General features: G+C 51.6%; 1 protein-coding gene and 1 pseudogene across 1 annotated transcript in view; both read right to left on the minus strand.

The window, feature by feature from the left end:
• Positions 1-26039, minus strand: part of LOC137616576 (probable acyl-CoA dehydrogenase 6) — a 93522-nt gene that overhangs the window by 63859 nt on the left and 3624 nt on the right. The window contains exons 3-4 of the mRNA XM_068346455.1: positions 9710-9839; positions 9226-9500 (exon numbers count right to left, since the gene is read on the minus strand). Coding sequence (XP_068202556.1) covers positions 9226-9500; positions 9710-9839 — 405 coding nt within the window. The remainder of the gene's footprint in view (positions 1-9225; positions 9501-9709; positions 9840-26039) is intronic.
• Positions 21902-22020, minus strand: LOC137616811 (5S ribosomal RNA; annotated as a pseudogene).

Here is a 26039-nt window from a genome sequence, read left to right on the forward strand (position 1 = left end):
TCTGTGATTTTAATTTTAGAGCCTTATGATTCTATATGTAATAATTTTAGATGTAACAGTTATGATTTTATATGATTTCAAATGTAAGAGACTTATTATTTTTAAGTGTATTCATTTTAAAGTTAATATAGAATACCCAATCTAAATATTGGAAATAAAGCTTTATTATTATTATCATTATTATTATTATTATTATTATTATTATTATTATTATTATCATCATTATTATTTTCTCTCTCTTGTGGTTTAGATACACACACAGGGTAAAGATTTGGATTTTAATAAAATGCCAAAGTTGTCTCTGTGTATACGTGCTCCTTATCACTGACGTTTGTTTTGCTTCCGTCAGACTGCATTCTAAAAATAAATGTGTACTGAATTTCCAATAGTTTCAACTTTATAGATATCAGTATTATTTTTGTGACAGATAATTGTATGAATTATGATTAAGAGTGTGAAGAAAGAAGTTATAAGCCCAAGTATACTGGAATTTTGTTGATTAACTTACTGTATGTAGTGCTTGCACTGAGTGGGAATCATGCTAAGACGTCATAAGCTGGGCGTGACATATTTCGCCTGGATTGACCAAGGTGACTATAGTAGGAAAGGTTAGATTTTTTACTTTATATTCAGAGGCTGAATCAGTCCATTGCAGAGGATGAGCAGCATTGAAATTTAGGAAGTACAGTATCACAATGAACTTTAAACAACAGTGGGATATGTTTCTAACCACAAGTGCATTATAGTAATTATCTAAACAGAGCACACAAAAATGACAAATTCGTAGATAATTTGTATTTTTCCTAACAATACAAACCTTAGCTATTTACATGGGGTAATTACTTCGGCGCAGCCGATGACGAGTCATAAAGTTTTAACGAGGGTTTCCTACCCCACCGCTAGTTAGCGGGGGGGGGGGGGGGGGGTAGGGATGGGTAGCTAGCTACCCCTCCCCCCTCAAACACACCGGTGATTAGCTCACTTTACTTAGAGGTATGACTTATCTTGGGAGACAGGGCTGGCGGGCACATAACTGTAAATAGCTAAGGTTTGTATCGTTAGGAAAAATACAAATTATCTACGAATTTGTCATTTGTTCCGTAACTGAATACAAACCACGCTATTTACATGGGGTGACTTAACCCTTAGGAAGGGAGGTAAGTCCCCTGCCATACTGGCTTTGGCTTGCCCGGGGGCCCTGAACCCGAGTTCATAGAGTAACTCAAGGGTTGGGGCCCCTGCGCCTCGCAGGCAGCTGAGGGGCTGCTGCGGCCTACGTAAGTTGTGTGTGAAGGTGAGCAGTGATACGTCCTAGGAAGTTGACCTGGAGTTCTTTAGAAGGAAATCTAGGCTAGGACTTACCCAATACCACCTCGTCAGGGTATAGGGACATGACAGTATCACAACTTAATACTAGGAACACAAGGAAGCATGGCTTACCTGCAGAGGTTCGAGGTCAGCTGTGCAAAGGACCCAGGATGCTGCTTTTCTCCAAGGGAGGAGAGGATGAAGAAAAAAAAGGGCCAGACAGATCGTTTCATTCACACAGACTAAAACCGGGTAACGATGCCCTCAACCTTCTGCTACTTGCCCAATTAGGAGCCTGAGGTTAGACCAGCTGTTGTGCAGCCACCACAGGGCCGATAGAGAACGTATCGAGCCTTCTGTGTGTCACGTCTTGCAGGTAGTGGGCCGTGAAGGTGGTCTCACGCTTCCACACCCCAGCTTGCAGGACCTGCGTCACCGAAAAGTTCTTCTTGAAGGCCAGGGACGTAGCCACGCCACTGACATCATGCGCCCTAGGGCGCCGTGACGGAGGAGGGTCAGAACTCAAGGCCAGGTGGATCACCTTCCTGATCCAGGCCGAGATGGTATTCCTGGTGACCCTCCTCTTCGTTTCCCCGGTGCTAACAAACAAGGCTCGCACCTGGGGGCGGACTGCAGCTGTTCTTTTAAGATACAACCTCAGACTCCTGACTGGGCACAGTAGGAGATGGTCTGGGTCATCTGTTACAGAACGAAGACTCGAGACCTGGAAGGAGTCGAACCTAGGGTCCGGCACTCCCGGGTTCTGAGTCTTAGCAACAAACTCAGGGACGAAGCTGAACGTTACCTCCCCCCCATCCCCTTGAATGGGCGACGTCGTAGGAGAGACCATGCAGTTCGCTGACTCGCTTGGCCGAGGCCAAAGCTAGCAGGAACACCGTCTTCCAGGTAAGGTGGCGATCAGAAGCCTGGCGTAACGGTTCGTATGGAGGCCTCTTAAGAGACCTGAGGACTCGAACCACGTTCCAAGGAGGAGGTCTCACTTCCGACTGAGGGCAGGTAAGTTCGTAACTCCGTATGAGAAGAGACAGTTCCAGCGAGGAGGAAATGTCCATTCCTTTGAGCCTGAAGGCAAGACTTAAGGCTGGGCGATAGCCTTTCACTGCCGAGACTGAAAGGCGCATTTCTTCCCGCAGATACACAAGGAACTCCGCTATTGCTGGTAAAGTGGCATCGAGGGGAGAGATAACCCTTCCACGACACCAACCACAGAAAACTCGCCACTTCGCCTGGTAGACTCCTGCGGATGACCTGCGCAGGTGGCCAGACATCCTTTCCGCAACTTGTTGCGAAAATCCTCTCTCTTTGAGGAGATACTGGATAGTCTCTAGGCGTGAAGTCGAAGCGAAGCTACGGCTTTGTGGAAGATGTTGGAGTGTGGTTGTTTGAGTAGCTCGTGACGTGGAGGGAGCTCCCTCGGGATCTCCGTGAGGAGCTGCAGAAGGTCCGGAAACCACTCTGCATGATGCCATAGCGGAGCTATCAAGGTCATCGAGAGATTGACCGATGTTCTGGTCTTGTTGAGGACCCTCCTCATCAGACAGAACGGGGGAAAGGCGTACACATCGACGTTGTCCCACCGTTGTTGGAAGGCATCTTGCCAGAGGGCCTTGGGGTCCGGGACTGGGGAGCAGTACAGCGGAAGCTTGGTGTTCAACGCCGTAGCGAACAGGTCCACAGTCGGGGAACCCCACAAAGTCAGGACTTTGTTGGCTATCTGAGGATCCAAAGACTACTCGGTACTCACTATCTGCGTCGCTCTGCTCAGACTGTCAGCGAGCACATTCTCTTGCCTGGAATGAAGCGAGCCGCAAGTGATATCGAGTGGACTCCGGACCATCTCAGGATCTCTACTGCAAGATGGGATAGCTGTTCCGAAAAGGTACCTCCCTGCTTGTTGATGTAAGCCACTACCGTGGTGTTGTCGCTCATCACAACTACGGAGTGGCCCGCCAGGACTTGGTGGAACTTCTGAAGGGCCAGGAAAACGGCCCTCATCTCCAGCAGGTTTATGTGAAGGTACTTTTCTGATTCTGACCACAGGCCTGAGGCCCTGTGGTTCAGAACGTGGGCCCCCCACCCTTGTTTGATGCGTCCGAAAACAGCATCAAATCCGGGGGGAGGATGAGAAGATCCACTCCCTTTCGTAGGTTCTTGTCTGCCACCCACCACCTGAGGTCTGCTCGTTCCGCAGATCCCATGGGGATCAGGATGTCCAGGGAGTCGAGTCCTTGACTCCACCGAGACTTCAGTCGCCACTGAAGGGATCTCATTCTGAGGCGACTGTTGGGGACGAGACGGGTCAGAGAGGAGAGGTGGCCGAGGAGAAGAAGCCACGATTGGGCTGGGAGTTCTTCTCGATTGAGGAAAGGTTTCGCAACCTTCCTCAGCCTTGCTATCCTTTCGTCTGATGGGAAGGCTTTGTGGAGATTGGTGTCTATGATCATGCCTAGATATACCAGTTTCTGAGAGGGCTGCAGAGAGGACTTCTCGAGGTTTACCACGATCCCCAGATCCTGGCAAACTTCGAGGAGCTTGTCTTGGTGGCAAAGAAGGGATGCCTCCGAGTCTGCCAGGATCAGCCAGTCGTCCAGGTAACGAAGGAGACGGATGCCGATCCTGTGAGCCCATGAAGAGATGATGGTGAAGACTCTGGTGAATACCTGAGGCGCTGTGGAGAGACCAAAACACAGCACCTTGAACTGGTAGATCTTGTTGTCTAGGTAAAATCTCAGGTACTTCCTTGAAGACGGATGGATTGGGATCTGGAAGTACGCGTCCTTCAGATCCAGTGTGCACATGAAGTCTCGTGGTCTCACTGCAAGTCTGACCGTGTCTGCCATCTCCATTCTGAACCAAGTCTGCTTGACAAACCCATTCAGTGTCGAGAGGTCGATGACTGGTCTCCAGCCTCCAGACGCCCTTCTCACAAGAAAGAGTCGACTGTAGAAGCCTGGGGACCCGTCCACGACCTCCTGGAGAGCGTCCTTCTCCAACATGGTCTGGACTTTGGCCCGAAGGACCTGCCCTTTTGCCAATCCCATGGCAAAAGAGCTCAACGACACTGGAATCGCTGTCAGGGGAAGGAGAGATGCTGTGAACGAGACGTGATACCCTAGAGAGATCACGGAGATCGTCCAGGCATCCGCCCCAAGTTGCTGCCACCTTGTCGAGCAACTCTGAAGGCATATCCCCACTGGTGGACATGCAGGGGGACTGCCAACCCTAGTGCTTCCGACCTCGGCCGGTGCCTCTAGGGTTCTTGTCTCCCCTGGAGGACTTCTTGTCCATCCTGCTCTTGGCAGGAAAGGGCTTAGACACCTTGGGCTTTGCTGCTACGGTTGTCTTCTTTGTGTCCTTAGCAGGGCGGGGCTGCTGGACTGCCGGAGGCTTGTAGGGCCTCGATGTCAGGGCCCTATGGATGAGGGAATCCTGGTTGGATTTCCTCCACCTCTCGGCAGTGAGCTCCACGTCCTTAGGCTCGAACACGCTCTTACCGAAAACGGAAGAGTGTCTGAGCCTGCTAGACTCGGCGCTGGGAACCTTATGGTGGAACCTCTCGGCCACAGCGTCCCGGCGCTTGAGGATCGTGTTGGCCCACAAGCTCGAGACTTGGTGGGACAGAAACTCAATGGTCCGAGTGCCCGAGAGGAGAAAGGTTTCCAGCGCTTTCCTGGTGCTTTCCTTGGAGAGATCCTCAGACCGCACCAGGATGCCCAGAGACCCCAGCCAGATGTCGAGCCATGAAGTGGCCTGCATGGCGCACTTGATGACCTTCTCCTGGCTCTGGATCTCAGTGGCTGAGAAGGACACGTGCCGGTTGGAGAGTCTCTCAAGAGGGACTCCCCCTGTGAGTTCTTCCACGGAGTGATGCAAGGGAAGACTCAGCGAAGACTCCTCGAGGATCTTTAAGTACCTCCTCTGATGGACTCGAGGAGAAGGGAGGAGCTTATTCCCGGCACTCGATCTGCTGGAGGAGGCAAGCTCCACGAGCTGGCCCTCGATCTTGTCTCTGGCACTCTTCATCCCTTGGGACCAGGGCAATGCTTCGCTGGCCCTAGAGGGTTTCTGAGTGCCGTAGACGCAATCCAGGAACGTGTCCTTACCTTCACGAGGTGGGACCTTAGGGTCTGGAATCCCATTAAGGTTCCTCATGAGGGTCAGGACTTGCCATAATGCATGTTCTGACTCCTGGTGCTCGCCTCCTGTCGGACTTGCAGCGAAGTCTCCGGTCCCCAGAGGCTCTTCCTGGGGGGAAACGTGGACATCCTCGATGGCTTTGGGCTGTTCCTGTCTGATCCTAGCTGACTATTTGGGAATCGTCTTAGAGTCCTTAGGTTCCCTCCTGGGCGGGATACAGGACTCTAGAAGCGAAGGAGGCAGGTCCTTCTCCACCTCAGGACGAGGAGACCTCTCGGGAAGAGGAGGAACCTCCTCCATTGGTGCGATGGGGGAGTATTCCTGCTCAACCGACTCCCCTGAGGAGGAGTAATCCTCCTCTGCAGGGGAGGGCGAGAAGGTCTGAGGGAGAGTAGGAGCCTTGCGTAAGGATCTGTGCGGGGACAGCATAGGCCTCGGAGGAGGATCCACGGGAGAGACTCCTCTCTTCCTTTTCAGGGGGAAGGAAGCTGCCGCTGGCTCGCGACCCGAATCAGAGAGGGCTGGCTTAATCGCCCGCACGAGAGCTCTGAGTAGGGTGGCGAACCACGGCTGTTGACTGACAGCAGCGCTGTCTGACACTCCCTCTGGAGGGAAGGGGATCGAGGGATCCCTAGGAGGAGTCGACAAACGAGGGTTCGCATGCAGGGCTGTAAGAGAAGAGTCCCTAGACCTGTCCGGGGAGCGCTCCCCCTCTGGCGAGCGCGCTGGTCTGCGCTTGCGGGGAGGGGAACGCGACAAGGAAGAATCCGCCTGTCGGTGATCGCGCTGGGGCTCGTGTATCGGGCCCAAAGCAGGGTCGCGCGTGAAAGGAGGGCGTGAAGCTGGAAAATCGCGCACCCGCGTGGGCGGGAGCGGGCGCGATGGCGCTCAGGTGGATGGTCAGGAGCGATGGCACGCCGGCGACAGAGCGGGAGCGTGGGCGCGGGGGCGCACGGCAGCTTGAGCGGGAACATGGTTGCGAGAGTGCGTAGGTGATGGTGTAGGCGTGCGGCGATCAGGAGCTGGAACAGGAGGAGGCCGAACGCGCGGGCACGCAGCGACCTGGTGCGGCCCCGAAGGGCGTGAGATAACGGGAGCGCCCGAGCGCGTGTCTAAGAGAACCGGCCGAGGGCGCGATAGCGCTGGAGCAGGGTCGCGAGCGACCTGGGGGCGAGAGGTTTGGCGACGGTCTGGAAGGACCGGCCTACTCGCCTGTGGAAGCGCTAGTTGCGCTGGCGATCGTGGGCGCGCATAGCGCGCATCAGGAACAGGTCGCACCGGGGTTCGCGGCTTTGGAGGTCGCGTGGTGCGAGCCGCGTGAGGGCGCTCTGGAGTTAGTTGAGCAACCATCGCTGTCTTAAATACAGGCACGGGGCATGTAGCAGGAACAGGGCGCGATTTTGGCGCGTCGGGCGCGATCGTATCTGAAGTAGATTCGCACGGTTCCAGAGGCGGCCGTAAGCACCCGTGCGCTAGCTTGGCAACCTCTGGGGCGACGAGCTGAGTCGTCGCGACGCGTGGTCGCGTTGGTGCTTGAACAGGAACTGCGCACAGGCGCGCATCGCGAACCTCTCTCGTATCGCGAGCCTCCCTCGTATCGCGAACCTCCCTAGGTGGGCGCGATGGGTCCAAAGCAACACGTGGGCGCGTTGGAGTGCGCGTGAGCGCTGGAGCTGGAATCGCGCAGGGACGCGTATCGCGTCTATCCCCCGCAGGGCGCGACGAGTCCGCAGGAACCTGAGGGCGCCTGTGCGCCAGCTCAGGAACCTCCTGGATCGCGCGCGATGAAACAGGAACAGGGGGGCGGCGAGGTGCTGGAGGGCGCGTGGGCGCAGGAGGTCGCTGGGGCACCGGTGGACGCGTAGGCGCCATATCAGGAACCGGCCGCAAGTGCGCAGGTGAGCGCGGCGGCACTATATCAGGAGCAGGGCGCGTCTGCGCAGTTGGGTGCTTGCGTGCTACTTCAGACTGGAGGGCGACGGGGCGCCGATGGGCGTGGGCGCGCAGGGGAACCCTGGCGTGGGCGCGCAAGGGAACCCTGGCGTGGGCGCGCAGGGGAACCCTGGCGTACAACAGGAACAGCGGCGTGAACGCCTAAGGGTGAGCGCCGAGGCGCTTTGTCAGGAACATCAGTAGCAGGAGGGTGCGCAGGCGGAGCCTTACGCTTAGAGGCGAGAGGCGCAGTTTCGTGCTCAAGTCCCTGAGACCCCGAAGGGCCTGGAGATTGCGCAGTGGCAGTCTCAGGTGGCGCGTAAAGCGCGTCAGCAGCTTTGGATGTCGAAGGTCTGGGCGACAGCTCACCTTGTCCCGAAGTACGACCATCCTCCGAAGGGGATCGCGAACGATCCCCGGAGAGGTCAAGGTTGGTAGCAGGCAGGTCAGGAGAGCAGCGAGTCATCTCCTCCGCAGAGGACTGTGGTGACGACGAGCCGAAGAGGCGCCTCCTAACCCCTTTAAAGGGGGAAGGAAGGCCTCTACGGCAAAGGGGAGGACGAGCCTTCCGCCTTATACGCCCACGAGGGGCCGTGGGATCAGCAGGCTGACCATCAATGGGCCTCCGAAGAGGCGTCTCTACCAGAGAACTCCCCCGAGAGGGAGTCTCAACGGAAGGAGAGACCGTGGGACTAAGCTCCTCCCTCGAAGTCTGTTCGGAGGGGGAGACAGAGCCTTCCGCTACCGCAGCCACAGGAACGGGTGTTTGGCCAGACCCACGGGATGTTTCCGACACAACAACGTCAACCACAGACAGAGGATCTATCTCCGCTGAAGTTGACGATTGATCGGCGGCCGCATCCCGTTTGATCATGTCAAACAGGGCTTCCTTGGAGGGCGAACCCTGCAGCCCCAAGGAAGCCCAAAGCTGAAAAAGATCATTGTTAGAAACAACCACCTCCTCCGAGGGGGAAGGGGCAGCCGCCTCGCTATGGGAGGCAACGACCTCTCCCTCACCACGGGATCGGTTAATGACATCAACAATATTACGGTCTACGCTACCACTCGCGGGAGCTTCGGAGGAGGAATGGGGGGCGGAAGAAGACGACTTGGGATTTTCTCTCTTCCGAGCAGCCTCGGAAGGAGAAAGATCCATTTTAGCCTTCTTCTCACGTTGTCGGGCAAACCTCTCCCACTGGGAGGTACACCACTCCCTACACTCAATGCACAAATTAGACCTATCACACCGTTGGCCAATACACTGAGGGCATAAGGAGTGAGGATCTGTTTCCACGGCCGACATAAAGGTCCCACAAGGGCGGCCGGGAAGTCCAGGGCACGTACGCATAAGAGGTAATAGAGGCCAACTTCATACACACTCTGAAAAGAAAAAGAAAACAAAATTATGGCAGTCAACAGAGAGGAGAGCGCTGACAGGTCTGTCGTCTCTCCGAGCCAAAAGTAAAGTGAGCTAATCACCGGTGTGTGTGAGGGGGGAGTGGTAGCTAGCTACCCCTCCCTACCCCCCCGCTAACTAGCGGTGGGGTAGGAAACCCTCGTTAAAACTTTATGGCTCGTCATCGGCTGTGCCGAAGTAATTACCCCATGTAAATAGCGTGGTTTGTATTCAGTTACGGAACAAAAAGGAAAAACAAATCAAAGAAATGCCTGAGAGCTACTACAAAACAAAACAATCTGGATAAATAGTAAGTAGTAATACAAGAGTAACACTAAGAATATCAAACATGATTTGAGAGATAAGGAAGTTCCCTAAAGGTTTTCATAAAGTTTAGGTAAACAAGGGCCTCTGCTACAAACAACACTAACCTGGTGTATCCATGGGTAAGCAAATTAAGGACTTGTTACGATGACTTGGTCCCTGAGATGTATTAGCCAATAAGCACATCCAATCAGCTTGGTAAGCATTAGTGATCCACATTTTCTGCCCATTGATAATAAGGTCATCTCCCTGTCGACGTGCTGTAGTCTGAATACTAGCTACATCGGACCCTGCACCAGGTTCGCTGACACCAAGACAAGACACCTTATCCCCTGTTATGCTGGGAGCCAGGAATTCCTTTTTCAAGTAATCACTTCCATACCTTAAAGAAAAAATACCATTGACTGAACACAACTTTTAATTAGGATGATGTCCCACGACATTCATTAAAATATAAAAATGAAGTTTTATTTTTCATATTCCCTAGTTACTAATTGTAATTTGAAACTTTTAAACCTGATGATGCAAACGCAATAAAACTACAATACCAAACACAAATACAATTGATTTTAAATGTCATACATAAATCACCTTGCCAATGCTGGTGTTGCCATGTCCGTCTGAACAGCCACCGCCATTGGAATACCTCCACAAATAATACTCCCAAGAGCCTCTGCCATAGCAACACTATACCGATAATCAAGCCCCAGACCACCATATTCTGAAACCAAAGTAACAAAACTATAAGCATATGAATTATATAAGAAAAATATAAAAATACAGTACTATAAATTCACTTGCAATACACCTATTTCTGGGAAGGTGCTGTGGGGTCTCCAAGGACTTTCCTGTTAGAGGCTAGAACAGGCAATCTATTACAGATGAAATTAGAAATGAAATATCGTCTGCCCTATCCTAGGGGCAGTGTATCAACGTCCAAAGCACCAACTCAAGTGTGTATAAGGGAAACCCATGAGTTCGTCTGAAACCAAAAACACATCATCACCAAGACCCAACCAATACTAATACTGATGACAACACTACAGGGGTATTTAGTATGCATCCATCCACCATTTTTTTTTATTCATAATAATACTTATATGTGCACCTTCCCTACACAAGTCTAAGGAGAAAAGACTGTCTTGGGGACCACAGAAAACCTCCCAAAAATGACTAATTTGAAAGTAATTTATATTTTTCCTAATAATACAAACCTTTAGCTAGCTATTTATTAGACATTATTCAGCGAAGCTGGAAGACTAATCATTAAGACTTTAAGCGAGGTGGCAACTACTCAACCCGTTAGTTAGCGGGGGAGTGGTAATGAGGGGTAGTAGAGGTTGCTAGCTACCCCTCTCACTCACACTCTAGTGAATCTGAGTGACTTTTGAATGCTGCCAGCAATTGATATGGAGGTCAGTTGATGGCAAGACAATTTGTATAAAAAGCCACAGGTTTGTATCGTTAGGAAAAATACAAATTACTTCAAAATTTGTCATTTGTTCCGACACTCTACAAACCTTCCGTTATTTATAATGGATAATTCATCCATTAGGAGGGTGGAAGTCCGGCCACTGGCTTCGCCATTGACCTTTGGTTTTCACGTATGGGCTTGGCCCATAACTAAAAAAAAAAAACCTGACACCTCGCTAAAACTTCGTGCAATGGATGGATAGCAGCCTGAGCAACCTGTGTGTGTTTGAAAAACTAGCAATGTGACATTCTAGGTAAGATTATTCCAAGCTAAATAGGAATGTTGATATCAAACCCATACATTTCCTAATGCCCACCTTGCACAGAGTATTAGGGGTGTACACAAGTATTAAATCTATACCAGGTTACACAAGGGAAATGGTCATTACCTGCAGATAGGTGAGGCCAGCATGCAGTGTCATGTCGAAGGGTGAAGACGATCAGCGTGAAGAGATGAAAAGTGATGCGCCGGAGAGCGTCGCATCGGCAATCGATAAGCAGGAGGTCGTAGCGTGGAAGATCTGAGTGGAGCAGGAGAGCGTCGTGTGGAGGAAGATCTTCAGGAGTGATGAGACGGCAAACCTTGCGGGGGAAGGTCTCGTCATGATGAACGGCGAGCAGAAGCCGAGCACATAGCTGAAGAAGCACGACCAACAGACCGTCGATCAGAAAATACTTCGACCATGCGCCGAGCGAGTGACAATCACAAGATAATGGTGAGTCACGATCACTGGGACACCCACAATCCTGAATAGGAGAACGACAAGATCACCAATCTTGCAAACCGGAGTACTGCCTGACAGATAACACACGAAGAGGGTTACGATTGCTGTAAGATGATGAGGTCTGAGGATGGTAGACAGCAACAGCAGGGGCAGCAGGAACAGGATCCCTCTGGGCACCACGCTGAAGGAATTCAAGGAGCACTTCCTTGGAAGGAAGCCCAGCCACACCCAACGATAGCTAATCCTGCAGCACATCTGAAAGCGCAAAGGACTCAGCCGAGGGCGGGGGCGAAGGTGCTTCTCTAGGGGAAGCAACAATGTCCCCAGAACCCCAGGGTTGCCAAGGAGTTGAACGGTCTAGGCTTCTACTCGTCCAGCCCTAAGAAGAGCCGGAACGAGGAGGAGCTCCAGGAAGAGGTCATGGGGGGGGGGGGGGGGTGACAGAAGAAGTCTGAGATCTCTGCCCTTAGGGAAGACTCAAAAGGCAAAGGGTCAATCTTAGACTTCATCTTACGACGTCGCCTTAACCTCTCTTACTGAGAGGCAGACCACTCCCTGCACTCATCACAGGTGGAACCGATCACATTTACGCCCTTTGCAGGTTTTACATAAAGATTGGTTGTCGGTCTCAACTGAGGACATGAAGGTGCCACAAGTGAGACCTTCAGGTCCTGGCCACATGCGCATGAGGAGCGTCAAGGAGAAAAATCACACCTGTAAAAGAGAAAGTCAGTTAGAAAAGCAATGGTCTGTATGGCCAAGTTTTTAGGAGCAGAGGGTGGATACATACATTCTCCTAAGAGCCAAAGAAAATGTGGTGAGATATCACTGCTGTAAGAGTGAGTGGAGGTATCCGGTTACCCCGGGTACCCCTCCACCCTCCCACTAACTAGTGATTGGGTGGTTGCCAGCTTAAATTAAATCTTCATGGCTAGTCTTTCAGCTCCACCAAAAGATGACATTTATTAAATATCGGTAGGTTTGTTAGTGTCAGAACAAAAAAATTACCTTTAAATTTGACATTTGTTCTGACACTAAGTACAAACCCTTGCTATTTACAGGGATCAACTCACCCCTTAGGAGGGTGGAAGTCCGAACCAACTGGTTGGTTTTTGACCCAAGGCTTTCCCGTACGTGCTCCGCACGTAATAAGGAGAATCCCTGGCTAAGCAATTTGTGCAAAGCATGGTTAGCGGCCTGAGCAATCTATGTGATTGTGTGATACTAGCAGTGTGACTAGTCTAGGTAAGAATTCTCAGAAACATAGGAATCTCAGAATCAACCATAGACGTTACACAATCATACTTCGCCAGGGGGGTATGGGGACATAACAAGTATATCTGTCTATACCAGGTTACACAATTGCAGAGTACCGTAGGTGCTGTTCCCTCACAGGGGGAAAGATGAAAGAAAGCAAGAGCCAGACATTCTTTGTCATTCATCTCAGACTTAGCCATGGTTATATTCTGCCTTCCCCCATCTGCTACTTGTCCATCATGGAGCCGGAGGTGTTAAAACCATTTGTTGTGTAGCCAGCACAGGGTCAACGGAGAACGTCTCCATGTTCCTGTGGGTCACGTCTTGCAGGAAGTGGGCAGTGAGGGTCATTTGATGCGTCCACAGGCCCGCTGACAAGGCCTATGTCACAGAGTAGTTTTCAAAAAAGCTATGGTTGTACTCCGATTCTTAACATTGAGCTCTAGGTCTCCTCTATGAGAAGGATCAGAATTCAATGCTCAGTCCATGACCTTGCAAATCCTACTCTTGACCTTCCCCGAGCTGACAAAGAGTCCTGACACTTGGCGGGCGAACTCCAATAGTTCTCTTGAGGTACCACCTCAAGTTCCTCCCTGGTATAGTAGCCATTGATCTGGATCATTGGTCAGGCTATGAAGGTCTCCCAATCTGAAGGGCTCCAATCTGGCATCCGAGGTACCAGGAACGAAGTCAAGTATTACCTGGCCCATCATTGTGAATGAGAAACATTGGAAGAGGCCCATGGGATTCACCGACTCTCTTGGCCGAAGCCAACACGAGCAGGAGACCTGTCAACGAGTCATGTGAAGATCTGCTGCTTGACGTCTTGGGTAGTAGAGGGGCCCAAAGGGTGTGAACCATGCTCCGTGGAGATCTCCCTTCCGACTGAGGGCAGGTAGTCTCGAAACTCCATATGAAGAGAAGCGATGCCGACACAGAGGAAAGGTTAATTCCTTTCGTTCTGAAGATGAGGCTCAAGGACAAGTGGTGGCCTTCCATCACTGAGACTAAGAGAAGCTTTTCCTCCCAAAGGTAAATGAGGAACTCCGCTACTGCTGTAGTGGCATCAAGAGGAAAGATACCATTCCACGACACTAACTACAGAAGACAGTTCACTTGGCCTGGTATACTGAAGATCTATGCAGATATCCAGACATCCTCTTCGCAACTTGTTGCAGAAAGGCCTCTCTAAGAGAGGAGGTGCAGGATAGTCTCTAGGCAAGAAGTCGAAGCAAAGCTACGGCTTTGTGAAAGATGTTCACATGTGGCTGTTAGAGCAGATCATGTCGTGGAGGGAGTTTTCTCAGGACTTCTGTCAGCAGCTGAAGAAGGTACAGAAACAATCCCGCAGATGTCAAGCAGAGCTAAGAGGGTCATTGCAAGGTTGTGGATGATCTTGCCTTGTTAAGCATCCTTGTCCTCAAGCAGAGCGGGGTAAAATGGCTAAAACGCCGATGTTGACCCACCATTGCTGAATGCATCCTGCTGTGGAGCCTGGGGATCTGGGGCTTGTACACAATAGAGCGGAAACCCATTGTTCAGGGACATAACGAAGAGATCGACTGTCAGGAAGCCCCTCAAAGTCAGAACCTTGTAGGCTCAGGGACCACTATTTGACTAGCTCTGCTCAAAAGACCATGAGCAGATTTCTACTTGTCCAGAATGGATCGAGCTGATAAAGAACCAGAGTTGTCCTCTGCCCATTTACCTACCATGCTAGAAGACATAGGCGTTACAAAAAAAAAGGTACCACCCTGTTTGTTCTACATGAGCCACTGCCATGGTGTTGTCAATCGGCAATACCACCAATTGACCCGCCAGGGACTGATGTATCTGCTGTAGGGCTAGGAAGGCTGCCCTCACCTTTAGGAGATTTAAATGATGGTACCATTCAAACTCTGACCAGAGCCCGGAGGCCATGCGTTACAGCATGTGGACCCTTTCTTTGATGTATCTGAAAGGAGCGTCAAATCCGGGAAAGAGTTGTGATGGCCTATGTGGTAACGTCCCTTACTGGTGATTCTCAGACTCGAGTTTGAGTCCCTCTCAATATCGTTAGCTACTTTGGTCGCTGCAACCTCACCATCCATGTAAACTAAGGATGGGGGATTGGGGTAGCCTATAGGTCTATCTGCTGATTCATCAACAGCCATTGCCTGGCAGTCTTTGGTCCTAGCTTGGGTGGAGAGGGGACTTGGGCACTGATCATATGTATATATGGTCAGTCTCTAGGTCACTGTCCTGCTTGACAGGATAATGTCACTGTCCCTTGCCTCTGGCATTCATGAGCAGCCTTTAAACCTTTAAGGGCCGAGCAGGTTGACTCCTCGGCAGATTCTTGTTTATCAACCATCTTCTCATGTCCATCTCCTACCCTGGTCCCATAGAGACCAGAGAAAAGAGAGATCCCTCGAGCTGCACCACCTAGAACCTGGCTGCCCCTGAAGAGGTTAGATTTGATAAAGTCGAAAGAAGGATTAGCGAACCAGAACGAAACGGTAACCCATGAGACATAAACACTGCTGGCTGAAAGTGCATATCATAGAAGGAAGAGACTACCGCAAGCTCCTGCCTTTGACCCCATCATTCTGAGGAAAACTTCTGCAGGCTGATGACAATGAACATGTCTAAGAATACCCATCTCTGATAAGGAGGCAGGGATATCTCTCGAGATTTACTTCAATACTCAGATCGTGGTAAATTCAAGTAGTCTCGATGTAGACGAAGGTAAGCCACCAAGTCTATTAATATCAGCCAGTTGTTCCGAAGTTTCAGAGAACAAAGCCAATCCTGTAGCCCCCGGTTGATACTAGGGTAAAAACTCTCATGAAAACCTGGGGTGCTGTCGAAACCGAAACACCACACCTTGACATGGTTTGCCAGTATCTAAGGATACTTCCTTAATGACGGATGTCCTGGAATCCAGGAGTATGAGTCCTAATAGTCGAACGTGCACAGGATGTCCTGTGGACTAACTGCTTGTTTGACCGTATGCCTTCTCCTCGCCAAATAGTGTTCGATGAACTAACTTGCTTCAAAGAAGAGGACAAAATTTGGAGAGTTCTATAAGAAAGAAATGATTGTAGAAGCTTGGAGATACCTTGATAAAACATGTCGTTCTGCTAAAAATGACGCAACGCCTTAGTCCAGGAGCCCGAATAGATATCCGGATTCACGTAAATTAAAGAAAGAACCACTCTCACACCTCAACAGGTGGGTGGGTGAGGTGTGCATGCTCTTATAGCTGAGCTGAGGATTCTCTATCCTTGTCAAAAAGAGGAGAGTACTCCAAACTCATAGGAGAAGATTACCCACTACGGGTCAAACCTATATTGAGGAAGAGAAAGGAGTTATCCCCAGAGAAGCACATCGGCCGATGGGAAAACTCAGGCAGAGGGAGAGTCATAGTCAAAGGGTTGGTGAATAAGACCAAAACCAGGCTAAGGGTTGATCGTATAAGCCTCTTCATAGGAAGATCCCGTGGCTGGAGGGCTGAGGTTGCTCATACTAGTCCCAAAGGGAGCATAGGCTGACAAAGACAGAGAGCAAGAGGAGAGAAATCCTAACATCTAAGTTGCTATAGCTGTAGCGTAAGTATAAGCTGAATTCGATCCCTTAAACCATAGGGATTGAAAAAAGAAATAATCCCACGGGGATATGTCGTGTTGGAAAAAAACATTTGTGAGGGACGAACGTTCATGAATGCTGACAAGGACTGGAGAGCCGATGAAGATTCTTAATCGTATAGGTGGGCTTTATGAAGCTCAAAGAAAAAGAAAGCACTCAGAACCCAAAACAATGTACTTGTCAGAAATAAGTTCCAGGTGGCAGGTGACGTATTAAGCACCAATGTTGATGCTTGTGCTTTACCTTGTCATCGATGAAGGGTGCTGGGTAAGGTTCCAAAAAGTGTGTGTGAGGTAAACTCTCTCAACTGCATGATGTGGGAAGCACTACCAAAGTAGCGCAACTTGAAGAGACCAACGGACGACAACCTGTATCGTTTAGATGAGGATACCAGTATCTCTGATTAACAAAGAAGAGTCTCGCTGGGAAGAGCCGTGTGGTAGGTCGAAGTGAGGATCACAGATGGTAGAGTTCTGCGATCCTCTCCACCCCCAAGAAGTTCTCTGTTGAATGAAGCCGGAAAAACACACCAGGGACAAGGCTTTCTGAGACTCTTCAGAGGCCGTCGGCAAATCTACTTGCAAGCCGGAAGAGCTGTTCGTCAAAGGTGGAGAGCAACTTTACCTCAGAAGGAAAAGTAGCAAGCTGGGTAGTGTGACACTGAATAGTGGACATACCAGAGGATGTGACGAGACACCTGCAGAGACAGAAGAACATTGGAACCGAGCCAAACTGGAAACAAGCTGGTCAGGGTTACCTCATTGAAGGATCTGAAGTGCGGGTGATCATAAGTAAAAAGAATTTCAGGTGCTGGAAGCAGTCGCTGGGTCACCCTTAACCAGGAAGAGAACTGACGAGAGACGATCACGAGCTGGCGAATGGTGATCATGAGCTGATGAGAGCGACTATCACGATCTGACGATTACGAGCTGGTGAACGGCAATAACTAACTGACAAGTGACGATCACAGTCTAGCAAGTGACAATCAAGAGCTGGAAAGAGACGATCACGAGCTGGTGAACGACAAGTAAATGCTGACGAATGCTGATCACGAGCTGGTAAATGACAAGCACACACTGACGAGTGCCAATCATGAGCTGGCAAACGGCGACGAGTTGGAGAACAGTGATTACGAGCCGGAGAGTGATGATCACGAGTTGTCGAGTGACGATCACAATGTTACGGCGATCGTGAGCTGACGGATGATCGTGGTGGGCGATCGTGAGCTGACAGTGTAGCTGCCACAGGACTGGGAGAGTCGCGTCCATTAGACGAGATGTGTCAACTTGGCAAGGCGAGTCTGTTGGCAAGACGAAACTGGGAGTGACTAGTCTGCTGGGTGTGATAATTCTGCTGGGCGTGAACAGTCTGCTGGGTGAGACGACTCTCCTGGGCGAGAAACGTCTTGCTGGATGAGACGAGTCTACTGGGCAGACCAAGTCTACGGGGGGGGACGATTCTACTGGGCGGGCCGAGTTTACTGGGCGGGACGATTCTACTGGGCAAGACGAGTCTACTGGGCGAGACGAGTCTGCTAGCGAGAAGAGTCTGCTGGCGAGACGAGTCTGCTGGCGAGACGAGTCTGTTGGCGAGACGAATCAACTGGAAATGACTAATCCGCTGGATGTTACTAGTCCTCCTGGGTGCAATGAGTTCTAGACGAGACGAGTCTGCTGGTGAGATAATTCAATTGGAGGTGATGAGTCTGCTGGGTGTAACAAGTCTTGGCAGCCGCGACGAGCTTGCTGGGCGAGACAAGTCTGCTGGACAAGACGAGTCTTACTGGGAGAAAAGAGTCTACTGGGCAGGACAAGTCTTCTAGACGAGACGAAATCTATTTGCTGGGAGAGAGGAATTTGCCGGGTGAGATGAGACTTCGAGACAAGATGAAGTCTCGGCGAGAAAAGTCTGCTGAGCGATGAAGTCGGCTCCCGAATAGGAAGGGCGGGGATTGGACGAATAACAATTTCCGCTCAAGGAATCTCCAGAAGGGGAAACCAAAAAGGGGAAGGAACTCTCACGCAGACGGGAAAGGCGAGCAACATCTACTGCAGCTGTCGGCAATTCTTCCCGCACGCAGGAAGATTGGCGAACAGTGACTGGTAGGAAAGTTCTAAAACCTGAAGGCGAACCTCTGCGCAGCACTCTGCTTCCCCAAAATGAGCTCAAGCTTAAATTGAAGGTCGCCATAGTGTTGCTTGCGAAACATAGCCCAAGCCAGTTTCTGGGTTCCTCCGAAGGGGTTACCCAATCAACAAAAGCTCCAGAGAGGACCAATCTAGCAAACAGGAAAAGGCCGTTGTCAGCGGGATGGTCAAGAACTGCAGCAGGCGCAGGCGAAGAAGGCGGAGACTGGTAGGAAGAGCAACTCCCCAGGAACCAGAACATCTGACTTTGCATTCCTTACATCAGCTGATTTAGCTGAATGAAGAAGTATGGCGTCGCTAGAGCTGAGCAAAAAACAAAAGAGAATGAAAAAACCACCTCGGGAGGTCAACCTAACCCGTAGACAGGTAAGGTGTCCCCACCCAGAGGAACAAGAACATGGTAAAGATTAATCACTCCATACACCAGCAGCCACCAGTGAACTAAGAAAAGCAACGTCATTAGTGCTGTAGAAAAATCAGCTTAAAACAATTTATTCAAAATCAATTTGCTGAAGAAAAACCACTCGGGAGAACCTAACCCGCTGATGGGAAAAGTGTCCCATGAGAGGTACAGGAACACACTAAAGACTATGCACTCCCACTACTGGCTGCCACTGCAGAATGAAGAAGTGTGGTGTTGTAAGTGCTGTAGCAAAATTAGAATAAAAACATGACAAATTCGAAGATAATTTGTATTTTTCCTAACCATACAAACCTTAGCTATTTACATTGGGTTTACCTTTTAGCGCAGCTGAAATGGCAAGCCATTAGAATTTAACGAGGGTGTATTACCCCCGCGCTAGTTAGCGGGGGGGTAGGGGAGTGGTAGCTAGCTACCCCTCCCCCCCCTCACACACAGGTGAATGCTCACTTTCACTTAGAGGTAGGACTTCTCTTGGGGGACAGGGCTGGCGGGCAAATATGTGTAAATAGCTAAGGTTTATATGGTTAGGAAGAATACAAATTATCTTCGAATTTGTCATTTGTTCCGTAACCGAAATACAAACCACGCTATTTACATTGGGTGACTTACCCCTTAGGTAGGGTGGAAAGTCCCCAGCCATACTGGCTTTGGCTTTATCCGGGGACTCAGAATCCGAGTGAGTCGCACTTGAGAAAAGGAGTCCCTGCACCTCACAAGTTCCTTGCAGAGTGGCCTACATAAGCTTGTGTGTAAAGGAAGAAGTGTGACCCGTCCTAGGCAGTTGACCTGGAGTTCCAGAAGGAACTCTGGGTTAGGACGTTCCCAATACCACCTCGTCAGGGTATGGGGGACGCGACAGTATTGACTCAATACTCGGAACACAAGCAAGCATGGTTTACCTGCAGAGTTCAAGGTCAGCTATGCAGAGACCAGGATGCTGCTTCCCCGTAGAGGGGATGATGAAGAAAGAAATAAGGGCCAGACATACTTCTTTCGTTCATGCAGACTAAAACCTGATAACAATGCCCTCAACCTCCTGCTACCTGTCCAAAAAGGAGCCTGAGGTTAGACCAGCTGTCGTGTAGCCACCACAGAGCGATAGAAAACGTATCGAAACTCCTGTGGGTCACGCCCTGCAGGAAGCGGGCTGCGAAGGTCATTAGACGCTTCCAGACTCCAGCTTGTAGCACCTGCGTCACAGAGCAGTATTACTCGAAGGCGAGGGACGTTGCGATGTATCCAACATCGTGCTGTAGGGCGACGTGACGGGGGAGGGTCTGGAGACAGGTCGAGATGAATGTCCTTGAGTTCGAGCTGAAGAGGTATACTGGTGACTCTCCCCCGTGTCCTCCTTGTGCTCCCACATCGGCTGCAACTGAGGACAAACTGCAGCTGTTCCCAAAGCTAACCTCTCGATACCTTTACTGGCAAGAAAGAGAAGGTCTTGGGACATCAGATACAGAATGGAAACTCGAAATCTTGAAGGAATTGGACCGAAGGGTCGGGACCCCAAAATTCTGAGTCTAGCCAACAACTCAGGGGCGAACCTGAATGTTGCCTTCCCCTCTTCCTTAGAAAAGGCAGAGTCGTACGAGACCAAGAAGATTGCTTACACACTGGCCGCGGCCAGAGTGAGCAGAAGACCCAAGACGGAATACAATCCGAGGCCTGTCGTAAAGGGTCTTGAGAAGATCTCTTAAGGGACTAAAAAGTCCGAGCCATGCTCCAAGTTGGAGGTCTCCCTCCGACTAGGGCAGGGACGATCGTAGCTTCGCATGAGCGAGGCAAGATCCAGCGGGCAGGAAAAAGTTACAGTATTCCTTTAAGCCTGAAGGTCAGGGAAAGGCTGAGCGACAGGCTTCATTGCCGAGAGCGGAAAGGAGCTTCCTCCCGCCGAAAGGCAATAAGACCGTTATTGCTGGAGAAGAGGCCTCAAGGGAAGAGGTATATCTCCCACGGCACCAACCACCGAAGACTCTTCACTTTGTCTGGAAGACCCCTGCGGATGACTATCGCAGATGACGCGACCTCCGTCCCGCGACTGTAGCAGGTTGTCTCTTCTTGAGGAGGAGGCATAGTGTCTCCAGGCATGAAGCTGAAGCGACGCCCCGGTTCGTGAAAGACGTTTTAGTGTGGTTGTTTGAGTAGTCTGTGCCGTGGGAGAAGCTCTCCCGGGAGTTCCGTCAGGGGAAGCAGAGGGTCCAGAAACCGTTCTGCGCATAGTCGCAGTGGAGCTCTCCCATTGAAAGGTTGACAGACAACCTGGTCTTGTTGAGACCCATTCCCCACAGACAAAAAGGAGGGAAGACGCAGGCGTCGAAGTTGTCCCACCATCACCGGAATGCATCTTGCCAGAGTCTCGGGGTCTGAGACTGGGGGGAAGAACAGCGGAAGCTTGAGGTTCCAAGCTGTCGCGATCAGGTCCCCCAGACCAGGACTTGCTGGTTACTCTAGGCCAAAGACCCCCAGGTACACTCTCTCTACGAGGCTCTGCTCGGATAGTCGGAGAGAACATTCCTCTGCCTGGAATGAGAGAGCCGATGGTGGAATTGAGAGTATCTCAATCATCTCGGTATCTCTACTGCAAGATGTGAAGGTGTGAAAATGCGTCCCCTGCTGGTTAGAACACGCCAGAATCATGGAGTCGACGCGCACGGAGCGACTCAGCAGGAGCTGTAGGATCTGTAGAGGGGCCAGACTACGGCCCCTAAGCCTGCCTGAATGATGGAGAGGTATCCTTCAGGTCCTGACCATAGGCCTGGACCGGAACATGCCCCCCCCCCCCCCCTTTTCTTTGACGAGTCCGAGAACAGCATCAAGAATGTGGGGAAAGGACGAGAATATCCACTCCCATCAAGAGGTTCCATAGGTCAACACCCATTGCAGGTCTAATAGTTCCGCTGGTCCCATAGGGACCAGGAAGTTAACCGTTGCCTGAAACCACCGGAACTTGGACTGCCCCACATGGAACTTATCCTGAGGCGACCGTTCGGACTATAGACGGGTCAATGAGGAAAGGAGAACTAGGAAACGTTCCAAGGTAGGGCTGAAAGCTCTGCTTGACTGAGAACAGGTACTGCGACTCTCCTCAGCCTTGCCACAGTCAACTGAAGGGAAGGCCCAGAGGATGTGGCAACAGAATCTGGCGTCCCCAGGTGGTCACCCATCCAAGTACCGACCAGAACCGACGTTGCTTACCCTCGCTGGACGGACGAGAAGCGGGGTTTCCAACGTGGTAAGGCCGTTGACTCAATATCATGGCCAGATACTCCAGATGTTGAGGCAGAAGAAGAGAAGGCTCCTAGCAAAATACCATGACCAGCCCTCCAAAAAGCGAAGGAGGCGGAAGCCTGCATCTGAGCGGCCATGAGGAAAGCAGGGAGAGTTCTCTGGGGAAAAAACCTGCGATGCCACGGAGGGATCGCCACACTGCATCATAAGCAGGAATACCTGCAGTCTAGGCTGAATTCCACGAGCTCCCTGGAAGATGGATGGAATGGAAACAAAGTACCCGTCCTTCCGATCCAGGGTTTAAGGAGTCCTGTCGCCTCGTTACCAGTCTGATCGATTCTGCTGTTCTACGCTGGCCGAAGTTTGTTCGACAAACTTGATCAGGGCTGAGAGGTCGACTACGGAACTCCCGTCTCAGATACTTCCTTACAAGAAAGGATCGACTGAAGCCGTCAATGATCCTATGGAGGACCTTCGCCTAAGGTATGGATCATTCTGCCCAAACGGGCAACTCTTGCCGACGTTATGGCATAGAGGTTCAGAGACACTGAATTCGCTGACAGAGACGGCAGGCGCGATATCCTTGGCTGATCACAGAGATCGAGCGGGAATGGGCATCGGGAAGCTGTCATCCGGATGAGTAACCTTAAGCATCCTCCCAGCGTGAAACCTGCAATCCTAAAGTTCGTGAACTCTGCCACTCCCTTTAGGACTATGCCCCCCCCCCCCGGAGGAGCCTCCCGTGCCATCTGTTCCTGACAGGAGGAAACTACAATTGGACACCTTGCCTCAGTTGTCGTAGCCGATAACTAGGCCGACGTGGTTGAAAGAAAAAGGCGCTGGAGCCCTGCAGTGTCTGGAAGAAAGCGCCTTGGAGGAGTGAAAACGGAAGTCGACTTCCTCCGCACAGCCGCTGTCTAAGTCTCTGTCCTTGGGCCCAAACAAACTCTTCTCAAGGATGGCCCTAGCTCTGGCACTCTTCAGACCCCGAGACCAGGGCAGAGCCGCACTGGACTTCGGGGCCTTCCGAACGTCAAACACTTCATCCAAGATCGTGTCTTTGCCTTCACGGGGGGCGATGACTGGATCCATAAGCCCGTTAAGTTGCCTTATCAGGCTTAGGCCCTGCCAGAAGGTATGTTCGGATTCCTGCTGTTCTCCTCCCTACGGGCTGGCAGCTAAGTCTCCTGCCCCAGGGATCTCTTCCTGGGGTGAAACGTGGACATTCTCCCGGGTAGTCGTGGGTTCCTGGCGAATCCTTGAGGAGGATTTCGGGACGGTCTTGGAGTCCTTGGATTCCCTCCTGGGAGGGATACAGGATTCCAACCAAGAGATTCGAGGGGCCCCTTCCTCACGAGATGATTCTCCTGCATGAAGCGAAGTCTCCCCCCTTGGTCCCGAGGGGAAGACTACCGCCCCACTGGACTCACCTGAGGATGGAAAGGCCTCGTCCACGGGAGAAGGAGAAAGCCCTCGAGCAGGAGAAGGGGCCTTCGCGACCGACCTCTTGGGAACCAACTTCGCCCTAGGGGAAGTCACCACGAAGTCCACTCCTCTCTTTCTCTCCAGCGTAGGAGAGACAGCCGTTGGTTTGTTACCCTGGTCGGCGAGTGCTGGTTTCATAACCCTCACTAACGCCCGCACCAGAGGACCAAACCAATTCTGTTGCTCCAAGGACACAGAGTCCGAAATCCTCGCTAAAGGGAAAGGGATCGGGCGATCCTTTGGAGTGGACACCACAGTAGCTGCCTGAAAAGAAGGTGGGGAGAATGGTGTACTAACCTCTCCTCAGTAGTATCCTTGTCCTGCACTACCAACCTGTGTTTGGGTGGAGGCGATCCCGAGCGTTGTCTAGGAACACGCGTTCCTGCTGCTACCCCCGGCTGCGGAGTTCGCCGCGAACTATAGTCGCGCGAGGGAGCGCGGCCGAGCGATCGCGCGGCCGAGCGGGCGCGCAGGTGGATGATCGCGGGGGCGCGCAGGCGAGCGGTCGCGCGGGCGAGTGGGCGCGAGGGTGGGCAGGTGAATGAGAGCGTGTCCGAGGCGGCGAACGCAAGCGTTGGCGCGATGGCGAGGAAACGCGCTGCCGCGTGGGTGAGGAAGACCGCTGGCGATGTGGATCAACAGGCGATCGGTGATGAGCTGGTGAGCGCTGACGCGCAGGTAAGCAATGGCGCGTTGTGGCATGGCGACGCGTTGGCAAGCGATAGCGATCAGCATGCGCAGGTGAGCGATCGCGCAATGGCGAGCTAGTAGCTAGCGAACCATGTCCCTTCAGAAGCGTTGGAGAACGTTGGCGCGCAGGCTGTAACACACGCGGGCGGTCCGGAGATCGCTGAGAAACAGGTGATCGCTGACGCGTAGAACGCTGGTGAATAGGCGATACTAAATTGCTTGTGCGCGGTGACGAGCAGGTGAACGCTGGCGAGCAGGTGAACGCTGGCGTGTAGGCGATCATTGACGCGTGGGAGAACGCTGGAGAATAGGTGATACTAAAATCGCCTGTGCGCGCTGGCAAGCAGGTGAACGCTGGCGAGCAGATGATCGCTGGCGCGTAGGTGATCGCTGGGGAGCAGGAGATCGCTGGGGAGCAGGAGGTCGACGCATGTCCTGTGAAAGGACAGGTGGCGCGGCGCGTTCACGAGCAGGAACAGGATGATCGCTGACGTGTTGGCGAACATGTGCTTTTGACACACGCGCTGAACGATGTTGCGTAGCCACAGAGTCAGAAGACTGATGGCGAGCAGGGAGCTCAGCAGGAACTGTAGGATGGACAGAGACCGCAGGGCGATGATCCTCAAATGAGCGCTGACGCTCAGAAGAGAGCTGATGAGCAGGAGAGCGCTGGCGAGGAGGGCGAACATCAGGAGAGCGCCGACGAGCAGGAGAGTCCTGACGAGCAGGAGAGCGCCGACGAGCAGGAGAGCACTGACGAACAGGAGAGCGTTGGCGAACAGGAGAGCGCTAGAGATCAGGAAGCGCTGATGAGCAGGAGAGCGCCTGTGCGCTAACACTGAGCAGGAGCAGGCCGGAAGACCGTTCCTGTCCGCCGGGAGACTGATGTCCATCGGAAGACCGATGTCCATCGGAAGACCGTTGTCCGTCGGGAAGACCGTTGTCCGTCGGGAAGACCGTTGTCCATCTGCATCAGGGCAGATGAAGGAGTTGTAGGCTGCAAACGTAGATTCAAAAAGGCGCCTCTTAGCACCCTTATAGGAGGATGAGAGGCCCTTACGACGAGGCGGACGGTGAGCCTTACGGCGAAGGAGGCCAACAGCAACAGCAGCAGAAGAATCCTCCGAAGAGGAGTCTCTATGAGTGTACTCTCTCGCGAACGAAAGAGAAACACTTCGTAGAAGAGACTGGTCAGCCAGTGACCTAAAAGGAGCAATCCTCCGAAGAGGGGCTCCTGCAGTTGCCCAGCCCCTTGAGCGAAACTGCAGGTGTGACCGCTCAGCACCAAGAGCATAGTCGCACGAAAAAAAGGCAAGAGAAGAACCCCCCAAAAGGGGAAAAACTCAAGCCTGGACAGGAAAAACTTCCCTCGAAAGGAAAGTTACCCACCCAAGGAGGCAAGCCTCCTGAGTTCTAAAATGAACTGGAGAGCTGTCAATCGTCACGGGAGTACTTCCAGTAGAAGGAGATACGCCCCTGACGAAAATCCAAAGGGGAGGCAGCAACACCCGAATCCCCAGGCCTCCACAAGACAGCTCACACCGGGCCATATTAAAGAAACGAACTAGATCGGTAACTGTAAAAAAATAAAAACAAAAAACATTAGTACACATTCATTCCCCCGGGAAGGCTCCGAAGAGGAATCCCGAGGGAAAGGAAACAAGAATTACACAACAGGCACGTGCCCTCACAACCACTTACACTCACGGAAGGAGAGCTGTAACCAAAACAGAATTATAACAATTATAATTATGAAACTATGTAATAATGTAATTTAAAAAAGAATGAACACTAAAGAAAGAACGAAAACCCCGAAAGGAATCGTTCTACAAGCTGAAAAAAAAATAACAACTACAATTAGA

This window comes from Palaemon carinicauda, chromosome 22 (assembly GCF_036898095.1).
Source record: "Palaemon carinicauda isolate YSFRI2023 chromosome 22, ASM3689809v2, whole genome shotgun sequence".
Taxonomy (NCBI): Eukaryota; Metazoa; Arthropoda; class Malacostraca; order Decapoda; family Palaemonidae; genus Palaemon; species Palaemon carinicauda.